The sequence below is a fragment of the Symsagittifera roscoffensis genome, chromosome 9 (assembly GCF_963678635.1).
Source record: "Symsagittifera roscoffensis chromosome 9, txSymRosc1.1, whole genome shotgun sequence".
Taxonomy (NCBI): Eukaryota; Metazoa; Xenacoelomorpha; order Acoela; family Convolutidae; genus Symsagittifera; species Symsagittifera roscoffensis.
Genome location: NC_087070.1, coordinates 27,954,394 through 27,973,375, shown reverse-complemented (window position 1 = coordinate 27,973,375; position 18,982 = coordinate 27,954,394). Strand labels below are relative to the sequence as shown.

General features: G+C 35.6%; 1 protein-coding gene across 1 annotated transcript; it reads left to right on the top strand.

Moving 5' to 3' along the window:
- The first annotated feature begins 1,469 nt into the window (after positions 1-1,469).
- On the top strand, positions 1,470-18,736 carry LOC134854797 (uncharacterized). Its single transcript, XM_063871155.1, has 8 exons — positions 1,470-2,771; positions 6,312-7,105; positions 7,206-7,332; positions 7,465-7,530; positions 12,417-12,614; positions 16,605-16,849; positions 17,353-17,559; positions 18,281-18,736. Exons 1-8 carry the CDS (start codon positions 2,627-2,629, stop codon positions 18,734-18,736), a joined length of 2,238 nt encoding a protein of 745 aa, XP_063727225.1. The 5' UTR covers positions 1,470-2,626.
- The last annotated feature ends 246 nt before the right edge of the window (positions 18,737-18,982 follow it).

Genomic DNA, 18,982 nt, shown 5'->3' with positions numbered 1-18,982 from the left:
TTTCACTTTAACTCCAGCGCTTTTTTGCATTACTGAGATATACAGTTTACATCTTTAGCGCCTTTATGCTTGGACCAGTATATCTGTGCATATAATGTGGATGCAGTTTTCGTCGCTTGACGACGCAGTTTTTTGAGTTTCTTGAACCAAATTACAGTGGTGGTCCCTATTTTGTTTTATCTGCTCCACCAAATGTAAAAAAAACTTCAGATGGAAAACGACATCATAGTGGCAGCGAGAACGAGCTAACCAAATAAATAAGTACTTTATAAGTAAACAAACCGGAAGTGTATCAAGAGATTATGGATCAAAAGCTGCTGGAGTTTTGATCGGGAATTTATATCACTGGGAGCTTAGTCTAAGAACGACAATTGCGTGTAAAAATTGGCATTCTTCGTGAAATTGGGCAGGTTGACATTTCTACCCTCCAATTTGAAATTTTGTCGCAGGATTACAAAAAAAACTAAATCCGAGTCTTTGTTAAAACATAGAGCAAAGAGACCCCTTTAAGGCGCAAAAAGTTGGCATCATTTGCAGATACCTGTAGACAAAGGTATTTGAAAAAGTTTTCTATTTGATTCTATTCTATGATTTTTTAATTAATTTTATCGTATATTTGCTGTTATGGTTTGAAATTATAATAATGCTACCAATTTTTTGATATTTGATTCAAAAATTGTTTTCTTTTTTCCTAGTTTTCAAAAAAATGTCCACAATTTTCACCTTATTCCATTCCGTTTTAAGAGCGACAAACTCGGCAAGAGAGCGTTAATTGTAAAAAGAAATATCGGATTTCTTTTTTGCTGAATTACTGATCTTTTTATCGTTTGGTGCCGCAAATCAAGAAATATTCGGTCGGAACTTTTTGTTTCAAAACTCGATCAGATAATGTTCTAAACTGAGATTGAAACTCAGCGATGGTAAGATTTCACTGATACTTCTTAAACATTTTTTCTTAGTTTTTGTTTTATTGGCCACCTTTTTTGAAAAAAAAAACGTTTTAAATTAATCTCTGATGGTTCGTTCCATAACATGACGAAGAAGAAGTAAGATGAAAATATACATATGTTAGCCAAACAATAATGAAGATCTTATTTCTGTTCATTTTTCATTATTTCATTAGTTCATTTTTTGACAACAGAAATAATATCTGTACAAATCAGTTGCTAGCACACTGGAATAAAATTCAGTTTTGCAAGTGCTTCAAACTTATCCAAAACAGGTATGATCCAACGTATGACGCGTCGTTGAAATCGTTCTAGCTTTCGAAGGCTACAAATGTTTGGACACTAAGTGGGAGAGCAGTACTATAGAGAGCAAACAGCTGTATAGACTTTTCTGCGGAAAAGGGACGTCTTTTTTTCTTCTTTTTTGCTGGCTGAATCATAATTTTAATTTTTTCTTGTCGCATTTTTCAATTTTTCTTTCGCTAGCTGTATTCTTTGCTGTAACTTTTAAAAATTGCTGTTCTTTTAAAAAAAATCGCGATATGAGCAAACGAAAAGAAAAGACCCATTATTGAGAAAAATCGGTGATTTGGGTCAGTTTTGAGGGAAAACTAACAAACATCATGCGAAAACAATGTTCGCGACAAGTGTTAGTGCAATTCAAAATAGTCGCATAGATTTTTAGCTTGAGTTTCAGTTTTTTTGCTTTGATTTAGTCACGTCTATTTTTTCAGCTTCTTAGGCAATACCAGCCGTTGCTGATTATTACGTCTGTTTCTATGGGGATTGTTTTTTAAAGAAAAGTAAGGAGGAAATAGAAATAGCTCGAATATGCAGCGCTGTCTAAATTGCATAGAATTGGTGTATGACTATAGGACAAACGGAGGCGTAAAAAACTTATTCTGAAATGGAACGCAGCTTTGTGTCCAAACTGAATTCCTAAAGAGAAATTCGCTAGCGACAATTCGCATTGGACCATTGCCCGTACACGTTAACAATGGCTGCTACATTTTGTATTTTTTTGTGAATTGGTTTCAGATAAATTTGGGAGCTTTTAGGAAAGGTATTTTCTTTCAAATCCCGGGCGCCTCTAAAGCTTCAAACATTTCACGCATGCAACTACACGGAAATTATGAGCAGAGAGCAATTTGAGCCCCAATTTAACACTTTTCATTCCATAAAATTATCATGCCAAGAGGAAAAATCATTTTTGTTGCTATCAGTTGCTTTTTTAAAAATATGTTTTTGCTTTAAAATGAATTGCGAAACCAAGTGTGAGTGAATGAAGTGTCTTGTTTTGCACTTAGCTAATCATTTCCTTCATTAAAATGCGTATAAAATTTGCTTAATAGTCAGTTTTCGAAAATGACTGGTTATCCTTTAGTCAGGAAATTGTCTCTTGAACAGTTCACAAGAACATATCTGATTATTATTAAAGTCAGTATCTGTTCGAGTTACCATTCTGTGCTGAAAACCCATCTCTATTTGCAGTTCGCTTTCATCTAAATCCTCCAATTTGAAACGCAAATTATCGGAGTACTAGAATTTAAGGAACTGGTAAAGTGAAAAAGGGAGTCTATTAGTTTTGAGAGCTCTTTGATTGTAGTGTGGCGAAGAGCGCTTTTAGTATTTATCTTTGCAGTTGCTCTTCAATTAGCAGGGGTTTGGTGGGAGTATTTATGGCAACATCAGCAGATGACTGTAACCAGGTTACCCTTTTGGACAAAATAGAGAAGCGAGAGAGTATCGGGGAGTTGTTGAATGATGACAGGTTCATGATCGAGTTCAGAGCGTGTCTGGCGGCCGAGTTTACTGAAGTGCCAGGTAACAAGGAGAGCAGGAGCAACTTCGTTGACTCCCAACCAAGTAAGCTAAATATTTTCAATGTTTTATATAATGGCTGATTTTTATATGAAAAACATAGCGCCTTTATGATAGCATAGAATGACCGCAAACGAGACGTCGATTTTTTATTTAGTTACTGGGTTGCATCTTAAAGACATCGCAGTTTTACTAAGTTATCACTTATTCTTTCTAAAGAAGTTCCAGGACTTTGCAACCAATCTGATGTATCTGGTTCCTTCATTGGTGATTTGCTTCTGGACCACACGTATAGCTTAGGTTTTTTAAATCTCAACCCTTGTTGCTCTGCTTTGGAGAATCTTCACGCTAGCCATTGGCCACTGTCATCAAGTCGGAACATACATTTTTTCAAGTAAACAGTTTATCTAACAGAATCATTACTTTAATATAAAATCAAATTCCACGTCGTCTTGGGTATACATGGTCTAACGGCGACGATAAGGGAACGACGAACTCGGCCAGGACGTGTTTCTGTTTCCAAACTCGTTGAAAAAAGATGTAGGCCTATCGTTTTCCCGCTTCAGTTTTGTCGGGTTAGTTGCCACAGTGCTGAATTTTCTTGTTATTTAACAGTTTCCGCTATAATTTAAAGTCATTTTCATTTATTCCTGTAATTTGCTCAATCCAGTAAATTTTCATGCTTTTCTTTTTCCTTCTATTTCAGCTGAAATGGTTCTAGCTTATTATTCCGACCATTTGAAAACTGTGGAGGAACTTTGTGTTCAGGTGTGTTTTAGTTTTTTTATTTATGTTTTCCACGCAACATCAGGTACCTCAATTAGTCTTCGGAATAGGTCCAGTGATATATCATATTTAAACCCTTCCAGTCGTGATTCGAACGACAATTTGAAATTTTTTAGTTTTCGTCCATTTTCTAGCGTGTAAAGTGATAGAGTAACGTTTGTTATATATAAATATTGGATTTAGGCTAAAAAAGTAGATTTTGCCAAAAACGAAACCAGATTTGAAAGTTTCATTAAGATCTTTCTTGGTCAAAAAAATTTTCTTACAAACTGAAAACTTTTAGAACTTCTTTTCATTTTTTATTTTTTTTTTGGAGACAAATATAGTGTTTTTGCCTAATTTACTATTTTTCTACCCTTTTGTTTTGTTCTAAAATCACACCACATAGAAGAAACGACGCTAATTTGAAGATGAAAAAAAAAGTTTTGTAGTTTTTAACGAATTGGCCGGAATATTATGTGCTACAGGCACAGCAACTGACTATCCTCGTATTATTTTGGTTTCGTAACCTAGTGTTGCGTTGTTTGAAAGACAAGTAGGTGTCAATATTTCTGTTTCCCGAAGGTGATGCCGCTAAAACTTCGTTTTTAAAAACTTGATAGCTTAAGTTTGTCCCACTATATTTTCATTTTTGACTCAACTGGCTTCTACCTTTGTATTGTCGGCTTAATTGCCGCACGATAATTTTTTTGAAAGCTTATTCCATGCTGGTGATTTTTTTTCTCTATATGTTTTTTTCGCATTGAACACGATTACGCTTGCGATAAGCAAGCGTTATCAAACTGGAATATAGACTTTTTTTGGGTTAGCTAGTTTAACAAAATCAATTGAATCACTTCTTTTCCTTTCTCTTCTTATCTTCACTTCTTTCCTTACGTTCTCTTAACATGATTAAGGTTGCTTCCCCGTTGGCCTGGAGGTAAAACAGTTGCCTTTGTACCCTATGGCCAGGGGTTCGAGTCGTGGCCGGATCTTGTTTTTTTTTCAGTATCAAGGAAATTGAAAAAAAAAATCCGACAAAATTGAAGTGTTGATTTTTCGTTTGTTCGCTCAGCTTTTGTCGGTTGAATTGTAGCTCCAAGTGCAAGTGTTTTTTATCCTAATATCAAGGGGGAGTTGAAAGATTTCGCAAAATCTTTTTGAAAAAAAAGTTTTCGCAAAATCTTCTTTTTTTTTCGTTTCAGTTGGTGTCTGCTCAAATATGGTCGGTTTAGTTGCCACATCACTGTTTTTTTGCTTTAAACAACTTTCATTGCAGTTGCATTTGCAAGTACTGTTCATTCTAGTTTCAAATCATTTTTTTCGGTTCAAGTGGTCTCAGCTCAAAGATTGTTGGCTTAGTTGCCACATCACTGATTTTTCTTACAACTTACATTGTAGTTTCAAGTGAAATTGTTGTCCATTGTTGTTTAAGGTGGGACTTCAATATAAAAGCATATTTTTTCGGTTCAACTTGGGTCTGCTCGAAGATTGTCAGCTCTGTTTCTTTTTCTAAATTTTGCTCCGTTGTTGCTGCCTTAAAAATCATCTGTAAGGTATGTTTGCTTGGAATGATTTTCTATCGAGACATATGAAAGTATCAGTTTTGGCTTTTTATCTTCTTATTTTATGTTAGTGTTGTATCGCAAATGGTGCGAAGATCCCTTTTGCCTCTGTGTTCAATTTTAATGCAAGAATTTTATCGACTTAATTACTTCCAACTCATTTTCAGTCTGCTAGCTTACTATCCTATGTTTAGATAATTTGCTAAATGACATAACTCCCAAATAGCGTAAAATGAATTTATTTTACAAATATCATAAATTTAAAGTTTTGATTGAAATTGAAACATTTTGTATCAGCGAATTTTTCGCATTTGTATCAGTAACGAAAACTTGTGAACAAGATTCAGAATTAATTGCTTCCAAACAAGTGTTAAGAAACAGTTGCGATGGAGAATCTGATTCCAAAAAATCGATTAGTAACAGCATACTTTTCAAAATAAAATTTATTACATTTCATCCCATGTTAACATAAATATCTTTCGCGAATATTTGTTTCAATGCAACTTGCATGAATTACATGGCATGAATTTTACGCCGCTAAAGTACATGATTTTAATGCCATTTGGGAATTACATGGCATGAATTTTACGACATTTGGGAATTTTTTCATTTTATGCTATTTGGGAGTTATGCTTGTATGGCATTGCAAGTGAAATTTTCGCTTCGCATCAGTGTCAAATTGTTTTGGTGCAGATAATTAGTGGGTAAATTTTATTCCCCATTATTTAAGAGTAATGAACATAGTGAAGACTCTTATATAGGTCTTGCTGATTTTTTTTTCAGGACTTAAATGCACTTAGCTATAATCCACTTTTTGAGTTCAATTGAAATTTATCTACTGAAAGTGACGTAAATAGCACTCCAATTACGAACGTGGAAATGGCGCGAAAAAACGTGAACGATTTTCCAGCTGAATAAAAATTTAACCTATTGATCCCTTTTTGACAGAGCTTAAAAGGCATCTACTTTTTTCTTGGAAATTCGAAAGTTGCGATTTTTTCAAGAAAATCATTTTTTTATGTTTACTTGCGTTCATTACTTTTCCAATTGGAAGAAAATTGAAAGTTGGAAGGAAATTGAAAATATGCTGATTTTCTGTTGTTTTTAGGTTTTTCAGTTATATACTGGGTCGTTGAAACATACGGACAATTAAAAAAGCGAGTGTTCAAGTGTTTAGGAATACACAATTTGGTTAAAAGTAATCATTTTTTAGAATTACAAAGTTCAACAACGGTTGTTGGAGTTGAAAGCTCAAGCGGAACAAAAAGAGCGTCTCTGCTCGCGTTCGGCACGGTCGGATCCTCCGATGACATTGTCCACACACCTCCTGACATAAAACAACCACACAATAGAGTAGTGTTCGCCAACGAAGTGTCCGTGTTTGCATACCACAATAAGGACCCAGTTAGGCCTGACCTCTTTCAAAAGCGCAAGGAAGGACAGCTCAAATTTCGACAGCTTGTGCAGCAAAAAGTGATAGGGAAACAGAAACAAATTCTGACCTCGTGGCATAACTTGGTCACGAAGGCAAAAGAAAACTCGAAACAAGAGAATAACTCAACTGGACTTTGCGACGAGTCTGTAACAGGAAACAAAAGAGATTATCAGCATGTGACAAATAATCAGCAGGGTAGTCCAGCTACGGGCAAGTTGAGTTATAAAGAGAGATGGCGCAAAATAGTTGAGCAGAAAATTATTTCACGACAGAATATGCCCGTACATCCAGTGTTCGCACAACATCTGGACGAAGAATTAATGGAGGTTCGCCGTTGTGCTAATTCATCGCCTAAATTTTTCTCTGGAAGTTCCTCGAAATTCAATGCGCAAAAGCCTCAGTTCCAAATTGACCTGGATCAGAACAATATTAAAATAGAAATGCCGGTGATTCATGTTTCGAGGGGAGAGGGAAAGTTGCCGGAAGAAGTGACTGAATCTATGGAGACTAATTTTCTGCAAAGGAGCAACACATCCACAGGAGCTGTTCTGGTCGATGGTGTCACGCAAGACGTGAGTTTCCAGAAACTGTTTGTTCTTTCCTAGAGAGATGTTCATTAAGATAGTAGAGCTGAGTTGTAAAGTTCCGCTTTTGATTAGAAACTGGTTTCAGGATGCTAAAAGAGAAACACGGGAAGACGTGGATGCTCTGTCGAAGACTGAGCCAAAAACGCCAGTTGCTGAGCATATGAAAGAGCAGGCTGTTTTCGATTCCGAGGAAAAAGCTCTGTCTAACAAAGGTTGTGCTTTTAGTTTACCCATGTTGTTGTTGTTTATTTTTTTTTTGCGAATTGCTGACTTAAATTTTAAATTTAACGCTGTCTTGGCAAAGGAATTGAATATTTGCCTTGTAATTGTGAATAGTATTTCAGACCCCGAGGTGGAAATCAAGCAAAACAACGGAGAAGTTGACACCAATTATGAACCGAGTGTTAAAGGTGTGTATCGCGTATATTTCCATTTTTTAAGATCGAAAACTTTTTCTCTTACGAGAGCAACTGTATTTTTTGTAATCCGGAGCTTGAATTTCCATTGAAAAAATTTTCGCACAAATCTGCAAAAAAATGACCTTGCTTGATAATGAAACTTTATTAACGTTCATGCCTCTCCCACTTGTACTAATGGCAAGTCGCGTGCCTTGGGAGCTTAAGCTTAGCCGTTGGGTCCCGGCAGGACCTTATCGATCTCCATTGAAAACCTAGAGAAATTGAAAAAAAAGTTCTGTGAAAATTTGAAAAGTCGGACTATCGCTAGCATGCTCATTAATAGTCGCTGACTTTCCAAAGACTTTTCTACCGAGCAGTTGTAATTCAGAGTCGTTCTCTAACTTTAACTGTAAGTTTACCAACACTTATTTTGTACAATAATTTCCGCTTAATGTTTTCGCCTAAGTGGTTTCGCCTTATGCTAAATAGGCTCATTCACCTTAAATTCGTTTTAAATGCAAAAATTGATTTTTTTTGTGTTTCAGATGGGGTAGGGCGTAAAAATTTCAAAACTTTATTGCTTAGCCGTTTTGGATTTCTGTAACTATATCCCCGCTTTAGCAAAAGCGGGATTCATTACTAGCTATAAAATTCTCATATGCTTAACCGTTGATTTATTTCTTTATAGGGGGTATTCGTTACTAGATACCCGAGGGGTGTAGTTAAAGAGATCCGCCTTTTTTATGACAACATTTTTGTTTTGGGTCAACAGGTGTGCACCTAAGTGTTTACGGCTTAGTTCTCGCTCGGTGAATGATTCTGAATGGTTATTAATGCTGATGATTGTCCTACTTGAAGGAATATTCAATCTGTTAAGCAGAGGAGAATGCGTCGAAGAGAGAAAGGAGAATACAGTGTTCGTTTTTATTATTTCTCGACAAAGTTTTTTGAAATTTTTTAGATTTGGTTTTCGTCAATGTTTTTTTTCTGACTTAGTGGCTTTCGACACTTTTTCTATCCTCTATCTCTCTATGCTATGTTTCTGTTGGATCGCAAGTGTAGCGAAGCTCCGCTTCCTTTCTGTAACAATCGAAGCTTCTTTTAATTTAGGAAACTGTAAAACAAGTAAATGTGGTGTACACGCGTTTCGCTTTTACGCAGTTCGGCCTTTTTTGTATTTAGTGGCACAGTTTGCCTCTCACATATATTGCCGTTCACATATCCCGCAAAGTCCCGTATGAGGAGCAATATGTACCACCAAATATAAGAAGGGTGAAACATGAGAGGATAGAAACACGCCACATGCAGTAAATATTCATCAATAGTTCTGTCAATTTGGGCACAGTAATCTATTATATATTTGAATGCGGGCTTCACTATCTCGCCATGTTTAGCTTTTTCAACGTATTATTTTTGCATGTTTAACAAAAGAATTCGTCAGGCATGTTTAACGTTAGGGTTTCTCCGGATGTTGCAATTTCGGCTTCCATATATCAATTAGCAATTCTTTTAGGTTACGAGATACGGCAATTTTCGAGATTTTTCAAAAATTTCTAATAAAATTTATTTTTAAAAGTTTCCGAAAATTTGAAATTCCCAACCCTGTAGTTGGGGGATGTCAGGGTAGTCTCAGGGATTACGAATCTTGCCTCTAAATCTTACTTCTCAAATCCTTGTTGTTTTCGAGATATTTTTTAAATTATTTTTTCAAGATTTTAAAAAGAACTTAGATTTTGATAATTTCACAAAATTTGAAGTTCCCACCTCTATAGTGAGGCTCTGTTAGGGTACTCACAGGAGTTGTAAATTTTTTCTCCAAATATGACTGCTCAAATCCTTGTAGTTTTTGAGATATGACGTTTTTTGTTTCAGAAAATTTTAATCTATTATATATTTAAATGCGGGCTTCACTATCTCGCAATGTTTAAGCTTCTTCAACGTATTATTTTTGCATGTTTAAGCTATATCGTATATTGCAATGGTTAAGAATTTTTTTTTCGATTTTCCAATTTGATTTTAGTGGTTATTTTACCGAGTTTAAATTAAGCAGCCCAATATCAAATTAGGGGTTGCGAATTTGGCCTCCAATTTTGAATGCCCGAATCATTTTCGCTAACGAGATAAGAAGATTTTTGAGATTTTTTCAAAAAATTTTAGAAATTTCAAATAACAAAATAATTTACCAAACTTGAAGTTCCCAACCCTGTAGTTGGGTGCTGTCGGAGTACTCTCAAAGATTGCGAATCTTGCCTCCAAATATGACTGCTCAATTCTTTGTAGTTTTTGAGATATGAAGTCTTTTGTGATTTTTTTCAAAAATTTTCAGAAAACTTAAATTATTTCTAATCTTTAAAAACTGAAATTCCCAACCCTGTAGTTAGGTCCTGTCAAAGTACTCTCAAGAATTGCGAATCTTGCCTCCAAATATGACTGCTCAATTCTTTGTAGTTTTCGAGATATGTTTTTGTGATTTTTTTCAAAAATCTTCAGAAAACTTAAATTATTTCTATTCTTTAAAAAACTGAAATTCCCAACCCTGTATTTAGGTCCTGTCAAACTACTCTCAAGAATTGCGAATCTTGCCTCCAAATATGACTGCTCAATTCTTTGTAGTTTTCGAGATATGACGTTTTTTGTGATTTTTTTCAAAAATCTTCAGAAAACTTAAATTATTTCTGTTCTTTAAAAAACTGAATTTCCCAACCCTGTAGTTAGGTCCTGTCAAAGTACTCTCAAGGATTGCGAATCTTGCCTCCTAATATCACTGCTCAATTCTTTGTAGTTTTCGAGGTGTGACGTTTTTTGTGATTCTTTCAAAATTTCCAGAAAGTGCAAATTAATTATGTTTCAAAATTTGAAATTCCCAACTCTATAGTTCGGTGTTGTCAGGGTACTCTAAATCTTTCCACATGCGACTGCTCAAATGCTTTTAGTTTCCGAGATGTGACGTTTTTCGATTTTTTTTAAATTTCTCAAAGAACTTATCTACAAAGAAATTCAAAAATTTTTAAACTACTAACATGATGAAGATACAACCTTATTGTCAGCGTACACCCAGGCGTCTCAAATCTTGCCTCAGTGGTTGCAAATCTGGCTTCCAAATTTTTCCAGAGGCCCATAAAGTTTTCGAGATGACGCTTTTAAAATGGGAATTTCAAAAAAATTTAAAAGTTCGAAATTACCAACCCTGTAATTGGGTGCAGTCAGAGTACACTAAAAGTTTCGTGGTGCGTTAATTGCTAGTTTAATTTTATTTCTTCTTTTTTAAAATTTCATAACCATTTAGTTTTGGCTGTCAGAGTACTCTCAAGGTCTGAGGTGTTGCTAATCTTGCATCCAACTGTGACTGCTCAAGTCTTTGTAGTTTTCCAGATATGACAATTTTTGTTATTTTTTCAAAAAGTTTTCAGAAAACATAAATTTACTTTTTTTCTTCAAATTTTGAAGTTCCTAACCCCCTGTAGTTGGGGGCTGTCAGAGTACTCTCAGGAATTGCGAAAGATCTTGCCTTCAATTGTGGCTGCTCAAATCTTTTGGTTGTTTTCGAGATATGACGTTTTTTTTCTGGTTTTTTCAAAAAAGTTTTTTTTTAGAAAACTTAATTTTAAGTTTCAAAATTTGAAATTCCCAACGCTGTAGTTGGATACTGTAAGAGCTCTCTCAGAAGTTGCAAATCTTGCGTCCAAACGCGAATGCCCAATTTGTTTTAGATTCCGATATGTTATGGTTCTTAATTTTTCAAAAATTTTAAAGTTTTTCAAAGAACTTAGATATAAAAAACTTTGGTTTTTAAAAATTTGAATTGAAAAAAGTTTCAAAATTTGAAGTTACCAACCCTGTAACTCGGTGCTGTCAGAGTACACTCAAAGGATGCTGATTTTTTCCAATATTTGCGGTTTTTTATGAGTTGTGAAAAATTGTCTTTGAGTTGTGAAATCTATTATCTATCTATTTCTATATTTAAATGCGGGCTTCACTATCTCGCCATGTTTAAGCTTTTTCAACGTATGATTATTGCATGTTTAACGTTAAAGGTATATCGTATATTACAATGGTTAAGATTTTTTCCAGTTTGAATTCAGTGGTTCTTCCACTGAGTTTAAAATAAGCAGCCCAATAGTGGGACGCTGTCAGGATTCTTCAAGGGATTGCGAATTTAGCCTCCAATTAAGAATGCTCAAATCCTTTTAGTGTACGAGATACGACATTTTTTGTGATTTTTTTCAAAAATTTCCAGAAAACAATATACAAAATAATTTACAAAACGTGAAATTCACAACGCTGTAGTCGGGGGCTATCAGAGTACTTTCAGGGGTTGTGAACCTTGGCTCCAATTAAGACTGCTCAAATCCTTGTAGTTTTCGAGATATGATTTTTTTAATGATTTTTTCAATAAAATATTTCAGGAAACTTAAACGAAACTTTTTTCTTCAAAATTTCAAATTCCCAACCATGTAGTTGGGGCGATCAGAGTACTCCAATTATGATTGCTCTGATCCTTGTAGTTTTCGAGATATGACGTTTTTTGTGATTTTTTTCGAAAATTTTTCAAAAAACTTGAATTAATTTTTCTCTTCAAACTTTGAAATTCTCTACCCTGTAGTTGGGCGCTGTCAGGGTACTCTCCTGGGTTGCGAATCTTGCCTCCAAATATCACAACTCGAATATTTGTAGTTCTCGAGATTTGACGTTTTCGGGATTTGAAGGAAAATTTGAATTAAAAAAGTTAATAAATTTTGAAATTACCAACCCTGTAATTAGGTGCTGTCAGAGCACACTAAAAGCCTGCAGATCTGGTTTCCTATATAAGTGGTTTTTTTCATGAGTCAAAACAGGAGGTGCGTTACACGCTAGTTTAGTTTTAAGTCAACAAAATTATTTTTTGCATGTTGGTTTAGTCTACAATGTGTGGGCTGTATACTTTCTGTGCACTGTGCATATCTTCTCTGCTTTGATGTTTGTGGCCTTATCTTCTACTGGACTAGAACTGGCTGCCTCAGAAGTTGCAAGTGTGACAGAATTGCAACGTAACAATGTATCTCTTTTGGCACCCGTCAACGTCTTTTTAGGCCCATCAATCGTATCTCTGTCGTCAGGTGAGCGTATTTTTCTCCGATTACAAGTTCAAAGCAAGATCAGGTAGCTCAGAAAATTTCAGACGAACAGTTTTTTTGTATTGGAGTCAGTTTTGTCTTAAATGAAGCTGGAAAAAAATAGTGTTTTAAAATTGTCACAGTTTTGGGACTTGAAATATTTTTAAGAGCGATGAACGTAGTTCAGACTTTTATATAGGTCGCCATGATTTTTTTCCAGGCTTAAATTCACTTTTTCGTTTCTTTTTTAAGTTCAGTTCATTTTTTTTGTTAAAGGGAAAGCAAACTCCACGATCGAACAGTGGAAGTGTAAAGGTCACGAACAACGTTATCGACTGCCAGTTACGAAAGTGGAATTTATTTTTCAGATTTTCCTGTGAAATAAAAAATTTGCCTATTGATCCAGTTTTCTCAAATTGGGTCAATTTTATCAAAAAAAATGTACCAATCATGAATTGTTCCAGAAATTCAAAGAGCGTTAAGGGCATATACATTTTCTTTGAATGTCGCTATTTGCAATTTTTTCAAAAAATAATTCGGTATTTATTCTGTTACCAACTATTCTGTTCAACTGTCTGTTCGCTATGTGTTGCTTTCCAGAGTTGTAATTGGGGGTAACAGATATACCTCTTTTTACGGGTGGTAGGTAAATAAGACGACAAGACACTAAGATAACATGGCATTAGGACGACAAGTGATAGTTATTGCATGTAAACGGATTGGTTCGAATTTAAGCGATTTATATTTCTCATAATTACAATTGGAGACGTTGTGTGTAGCGTCATGTTAAAGTCTCGTCAATCTAGTTGTCTTAGCAGCTGTTGCCTTATTTGCCGGACGCCCCTTTTACGACACTCCTTTTCAGTCGATCTACTCTATTTTCAGACGATCCAATTTTTTGAAAGGGTTATTTAATGAAAGTACATGTTTTTGAGAGGGAGGGATTTTAATTTTTAACTATTCAAACATTGCTCACAAAATCTTATACCGGCCTCAAAAAACTAAAATGGCTGATCTAAAAAATCCAAATTTTCAAGCTTTCTATAATGCTCATGGTCGCAATATACTGCTCTTATTGCACAGCCATGAGATATTTGTGTTCACGAAATCTTCTTCTGTAGAGGAAGTCTTTTATTTGAAAAATGGGATTCTATTTTTTTAGGTTTGTCAGCGGAATATCAAAAATATCCTTTGTTTTTTTTTCAAGTAAACATCCATTTACTTTTTAAAAATTATACAGGCTAGACGTCACAATTTTGACGCCTTAAAATTGGTCTGAGAAGCCTGAAAGCAGGCTGGATTTGGAATTATGGTGCTCTCTCAAGTGATGTTTTTGCAAAAGAATTTTGTGTAATGACTTCACTTGGAAACATTATGATATTTTTTTAAATCTTCTTTGTCCCATTTTAAAATTTTGTTGTTGGAATTCTTACTTTTCTCGCCATTTCAGATAATTTCGTCAGTTTGTCGGTTTTCACTCATTTAAAAAAGAAGTTTTTTGTCACTAAAACAAAACTCGACTGATTTATGCACATTAAACTATTTAATTATCATTTAGCAAGTTTCCGTAACAGTATTATTATTTGTAAATCGAAACTAAGAGACTTTTTCGGTTTTCCTTTAGTTTTTGTTGCCTTAATTCTGGACTCCATTTCAATATGTTTTGATATGAACCAGCTCAATTTGTTTGATAAACACATCAATTTAAAAACTTTTTCACGTTTTTGATTTTTTCCCAGATGTTTTGTTTTGGCTAGTTTTCTACTGGTTCAAGTGTAATACTACTTTTTTTGCTATTTTTATGAGCATGTTTAGAATCGAAGTGTATCCTGTAAATAGTTCATAGTCCGAGTGGAAAATGTCCTCAGATAACCATATCTGAAAATAAGTATCTATATAAAGCAAGCATAGACGGCGGTTGCGTTCTATGTTCGCAAAATTTTTTCGATCACTCTGTTAAAAGAAAAAAGTAAAACAATCGAAAAAAATCGGTTTTCTTATTTTCTGTTTTAATCCAAGTTTTCCTGTTTCTACGAGGAAGGGCGATTGAACTAGGCGAAGGAATGCACAAATGAACTGCAATTGATAGATTTAAAACTGTAACAAAACGATAACGTTAGAACCGTAGTAGAGTTGAATAGTAGAACTGTAGTAGACCATTCATTCAATTTTTTGTCAGCTCTTATTTATTTTAGCTTGAATAATGAAAAGTTTCAGAGCAGTTTTTCTCGACACTCAGGCATTTTTTTTCAACACATCAAGAAGAAACATTTGAGAGTTTTTTTCAGATACTGAAAAACTGAATTGTCTGATCTTGAAACATCGACGATGTTTTTTTTTACGAAGATGATAATGGTCGTATATTCTGTTCTAGTTGCACATTAACTAGATATTTGTGTTCATAACGTTTTTTTTTGCATATTGCTTCAAAGGTTTCATTTAGTAAATTTCATTTGCTGAATGGAAGGAAAAACCCATCTTCTTAAATTATTAATCGAAAAAGAGAGCATGTTTGTCAATTGCTAACGTGGATTCAATTTTTCTTGTTCGCAATGAAAATTATAAAAATTTGTTGGTTTTATCAGCTAAAATTTGTTCTCTCAAAATTCAAGGCCGTTTTATAAATCAATTACAGGTATAATTACTCTAGCGATTAGCTTAGTGTTTTATTACGAACTTTCTTTTTTTTTTATCTCACTCGCTAATAAAAGTGTTCATTAAAAGCGTTCCTTTATTTGGAAATTTCACTGTAGCATTGGAAATTGCAAAGCATCTGTTCTTTGCTTTTTGTAGCTAGTGTTCTGTACCTTTTCAGCTTCCGTGGCTGAGTGGTTAGTGCGCGAGACTCCTATTCTCTAGATCGCAGGATCGAATCGCAGACGTAGTCGAATTTTTGCTAATTCGAGGCTGATTTCTACTTTCCATTGCACTTTTACGAGCTGATTTTTGTCGTGGTCTCGCTAGTGTTTGCGAAGCGCAGCTTCGCCTGTGTCGATGTTCAATTAGTAAATAATTTGCTAGATTAGGTGTTTCTCAACCTGCTACTGTATTTCTCCCATTGAAACTTCGGTTCTCGGTATGGATAAATTTCATCATATCTTATCTTATATATGAAATGAAGGACAGAAAATTTAATGTCATGTTTTAGCTGACATAAGGCGCAATGTTTTCAGAGCGATCATTGAGCACAATGTTTAAGAATCAATCGGAGCAAGATGAACTAAATTAAACTTCAAGGCTAGACAGTACCTGCCCACTCTTTGTCAGAAATGTTGCGTTTACGGATTCATTTCAGTCTGAAATGAATCAACTAGAAACAGCAACCTCCATGCTTAGAAAAACAATCATTGAGCAGACCGAATCAGTCTTTGCGCAACCTTGAAATATTTCAGAGTTTTTTTTAGCCTAAATAGCTTGCATAGGAAAACTTAAGCTTTCCGCGAACCGATTCGTCTATGAGACAACTTGAAAGTTTTTTCATACGTTGAATAGCTTGAAGAAACTTAAACTTTTCGTGAACCGAATCAGTCTACTAAAAACTTAGAAATATTTGAAAATTTCAAGGCTTGAATAGCTTGGTAGTCTTCATTTAATAATAAAAAATCAGTCAATTTAAATATTCTAGAAAAATTCGGCTCACTTTTGGCATGGTTGCAATCGGAATTGAGACGAAGTTGCGGGAGCCCTTTGTGAATTTTCAACCATCTAGCAATGCAAAAAAGGTCTCTATCCAAGACGTGTCTGACCCCTTTCTAAAACCCCTTTTCGACCGTGCGAATTAAGTTCTGCAGAGTAATTCTACGTTATGACACGTATACGTAATGGACTGCAACCATGCATCCCTTTGGACTGGACATAGCCTATGAGGAGGGTAAAACGGGATTGTCAAAAAGACCTGAAAAAAAAACATTTTCATTCACGGTAAACATCAGTTGAAACATTCAGAGCTTCGCCTTGATACGATCAGTTTTTTTGTTCAAAATGCTTGCTTAGATATTGTCGCATTTCGTCTGGACTGCCTGGTGGCTGCATTTGGGCACACACGATCTGAGCTTTCTGACACTACTGCCGAACTACGCCAGCTCGGAATAGACGAAAACCAAACGACCTGTTGTCTTTCTCCTTTCATCTGTGCAACTAAGGACGGTAGCTTGCATTACGAGAATAAATCGAAGTACTGCGTGGATTTGGGTAGAACAGAACAGGATAGGACTGACGGGGAAGTCTGCCGTAACAGAGTAAGCTGTTGAATAGAATTAGTAAAGTGGAAACCATTTGCGTGGTGTTCAAGTTTGCATGGCTCCAAGCAGTAGCTGTTTGGGGGGAGGGGGGGGGGGGGGGGGGGGGGTGGACGTCCTACCTCAGGAATTCGACCACCTGCCCTGGCTCCAAGACGGCTCGGGTTTCATTAATCAGCGTCACAATGGTTGGTTATCGGGCATTTTTGGGTTTTTGGGCACTTCGTTTTGATCTAGCCTCAAAGTCATCTGTGGTAATTGAAAAAACTGGGCTTAGTCTGATTTGTCTTGTTTCGTCAGAACCATAAGTTCGATTACCTTATCGGAGAAAGATTAATTTGAAGCTTAAGTTTAGAGAAACTTTAGTTTTCATATGTGCGTAAGTTCCTGAGCTGCGCGTGTAGTTATTATCATTTTCCGGACAAAGGTTTTGAATGAAATCAGGAAAACAGACATTGTTTTCGTTTCTACAACGCGTGGAGAAATTGTTGCAATGTTTGCAGGAATGCTTTGCACAAATATGTGGAGACGTGTCCTCTTCAGTGCGAGTTGTGCTCTACCTCATATCGACTCTGTTCTACCCTCTGGGAATACTGGACTGTGCATTGTCTGTATGTTTCATCCTTTGCGTGGGAAGAGTGCTGGAGAAGCACTTTGGGTTTCTTCTCATATTCTCTCTCCATCTTTCATCCTTGAATCTATCAACAGCGGTGAGCGAGTAACGTAAAGTTTTAGGGTCTCACAATAAGAATATGCATGTCACCATCAGAGCCTAAACATTATCTGCATGTCACTGACTGAAACATAAATCTTCCTTATTTTGAAAACTTAATTTTGTGAAAACTTAGTGAAAATAATATATGCGCCTCAAAAGTCGTAAGATATAGTTGCAGCAATCTTGCAGAATAATTGTTCGATTTTCTGGTGTTTTTTCTCGTAGATCTGATCCCAGAAGCGACATATAATTTAACTAGGGTAGATTTTGTTCATTTACGGAAATATTTTGAAACGGTAGAAAAAAAATGAGCCAAAGATTTTGGCTTCCTAATTTGTTTCACGTCATGTTTGAGCCAACTTTCAACAGTTGCACTTATTCAAATTCAAATCAAGTATCTGTACATTCTCATGAAGTTTTCTGATGATGTGGTTTCTCTCATGAAGTTTTCTGATGAGATGGCACAAAATAATACCAAATGGGGGGCTCTTTGGTTGGTGAGGGGATCGAAACCCCCCCACCCCTCTCTCTATATTCGCCCCTGCTCGTGGATAAATATACTTACGTTGAAATTTTATTGCAATATGTTTAATCTATATGTTTTATGTATTGATAATTTTACTTTTAGACTCTTTCTTAGATCTGTTGATTGGAGCCTGGCATTGTTTTCTGCGATTTAGAACTAGACTAAGCACAGCGTGTTTTCGCTGTTTCAGGCTACGTGTCTCTTAGTCCATGACAGGACTCTGGTAGGTTGGACACCCCTGTGCTTCACATATGGCACCCTTTGCTTTGCAGCCAGAAGTCAATTCAGTCAGTGCTGCTTCAGATCGGCGACCAAACGACTAGCTGTATTCTCGGTCTCGGCGCTCATCATCACTGTTGCGATCATCTTGCCCCTGCATTACCTCATTTCTCTGTCGGTTGCTTCAGCTGTCGGACTAGTTCTCGGATTTTTAGTCGTGAACAAATTCGGCAACAGAGAAGAGATCCTGATGAAGAAATGTGCCCTTACTCTTGTTGTGTTCACATTAGTATCTGTTGCAGTTTCTGCGGCTGTTATAATTCTTCAATTGAAACTTGACTATTTCACTAATAGAGTCATGAATAGAAGTAAATATAGCCTAGATTGTGCACTGTTTTCATCTTCATTTTCATGGTGCTACTTGTAGCCTAATATGGAGTAATAAAGAAATTGAATTCTAGTATTTTGATCTTAGCCTTTTTTTGCTCCCGATGTAGTTTATGTGGATTAAGTCGGTTAACCGAAGCGTTCTTTCATTTTTATCGGCAAAAGTTTCAATGTCAGAATACCTGATGAAAAACGCCTAATGAATCTCGGGAGAAGGCATAAAATGGATGCAACATTATTTCAAGTTGAGTTTTTGTATGATAAATGAAATTAAATGGCTGAAAGC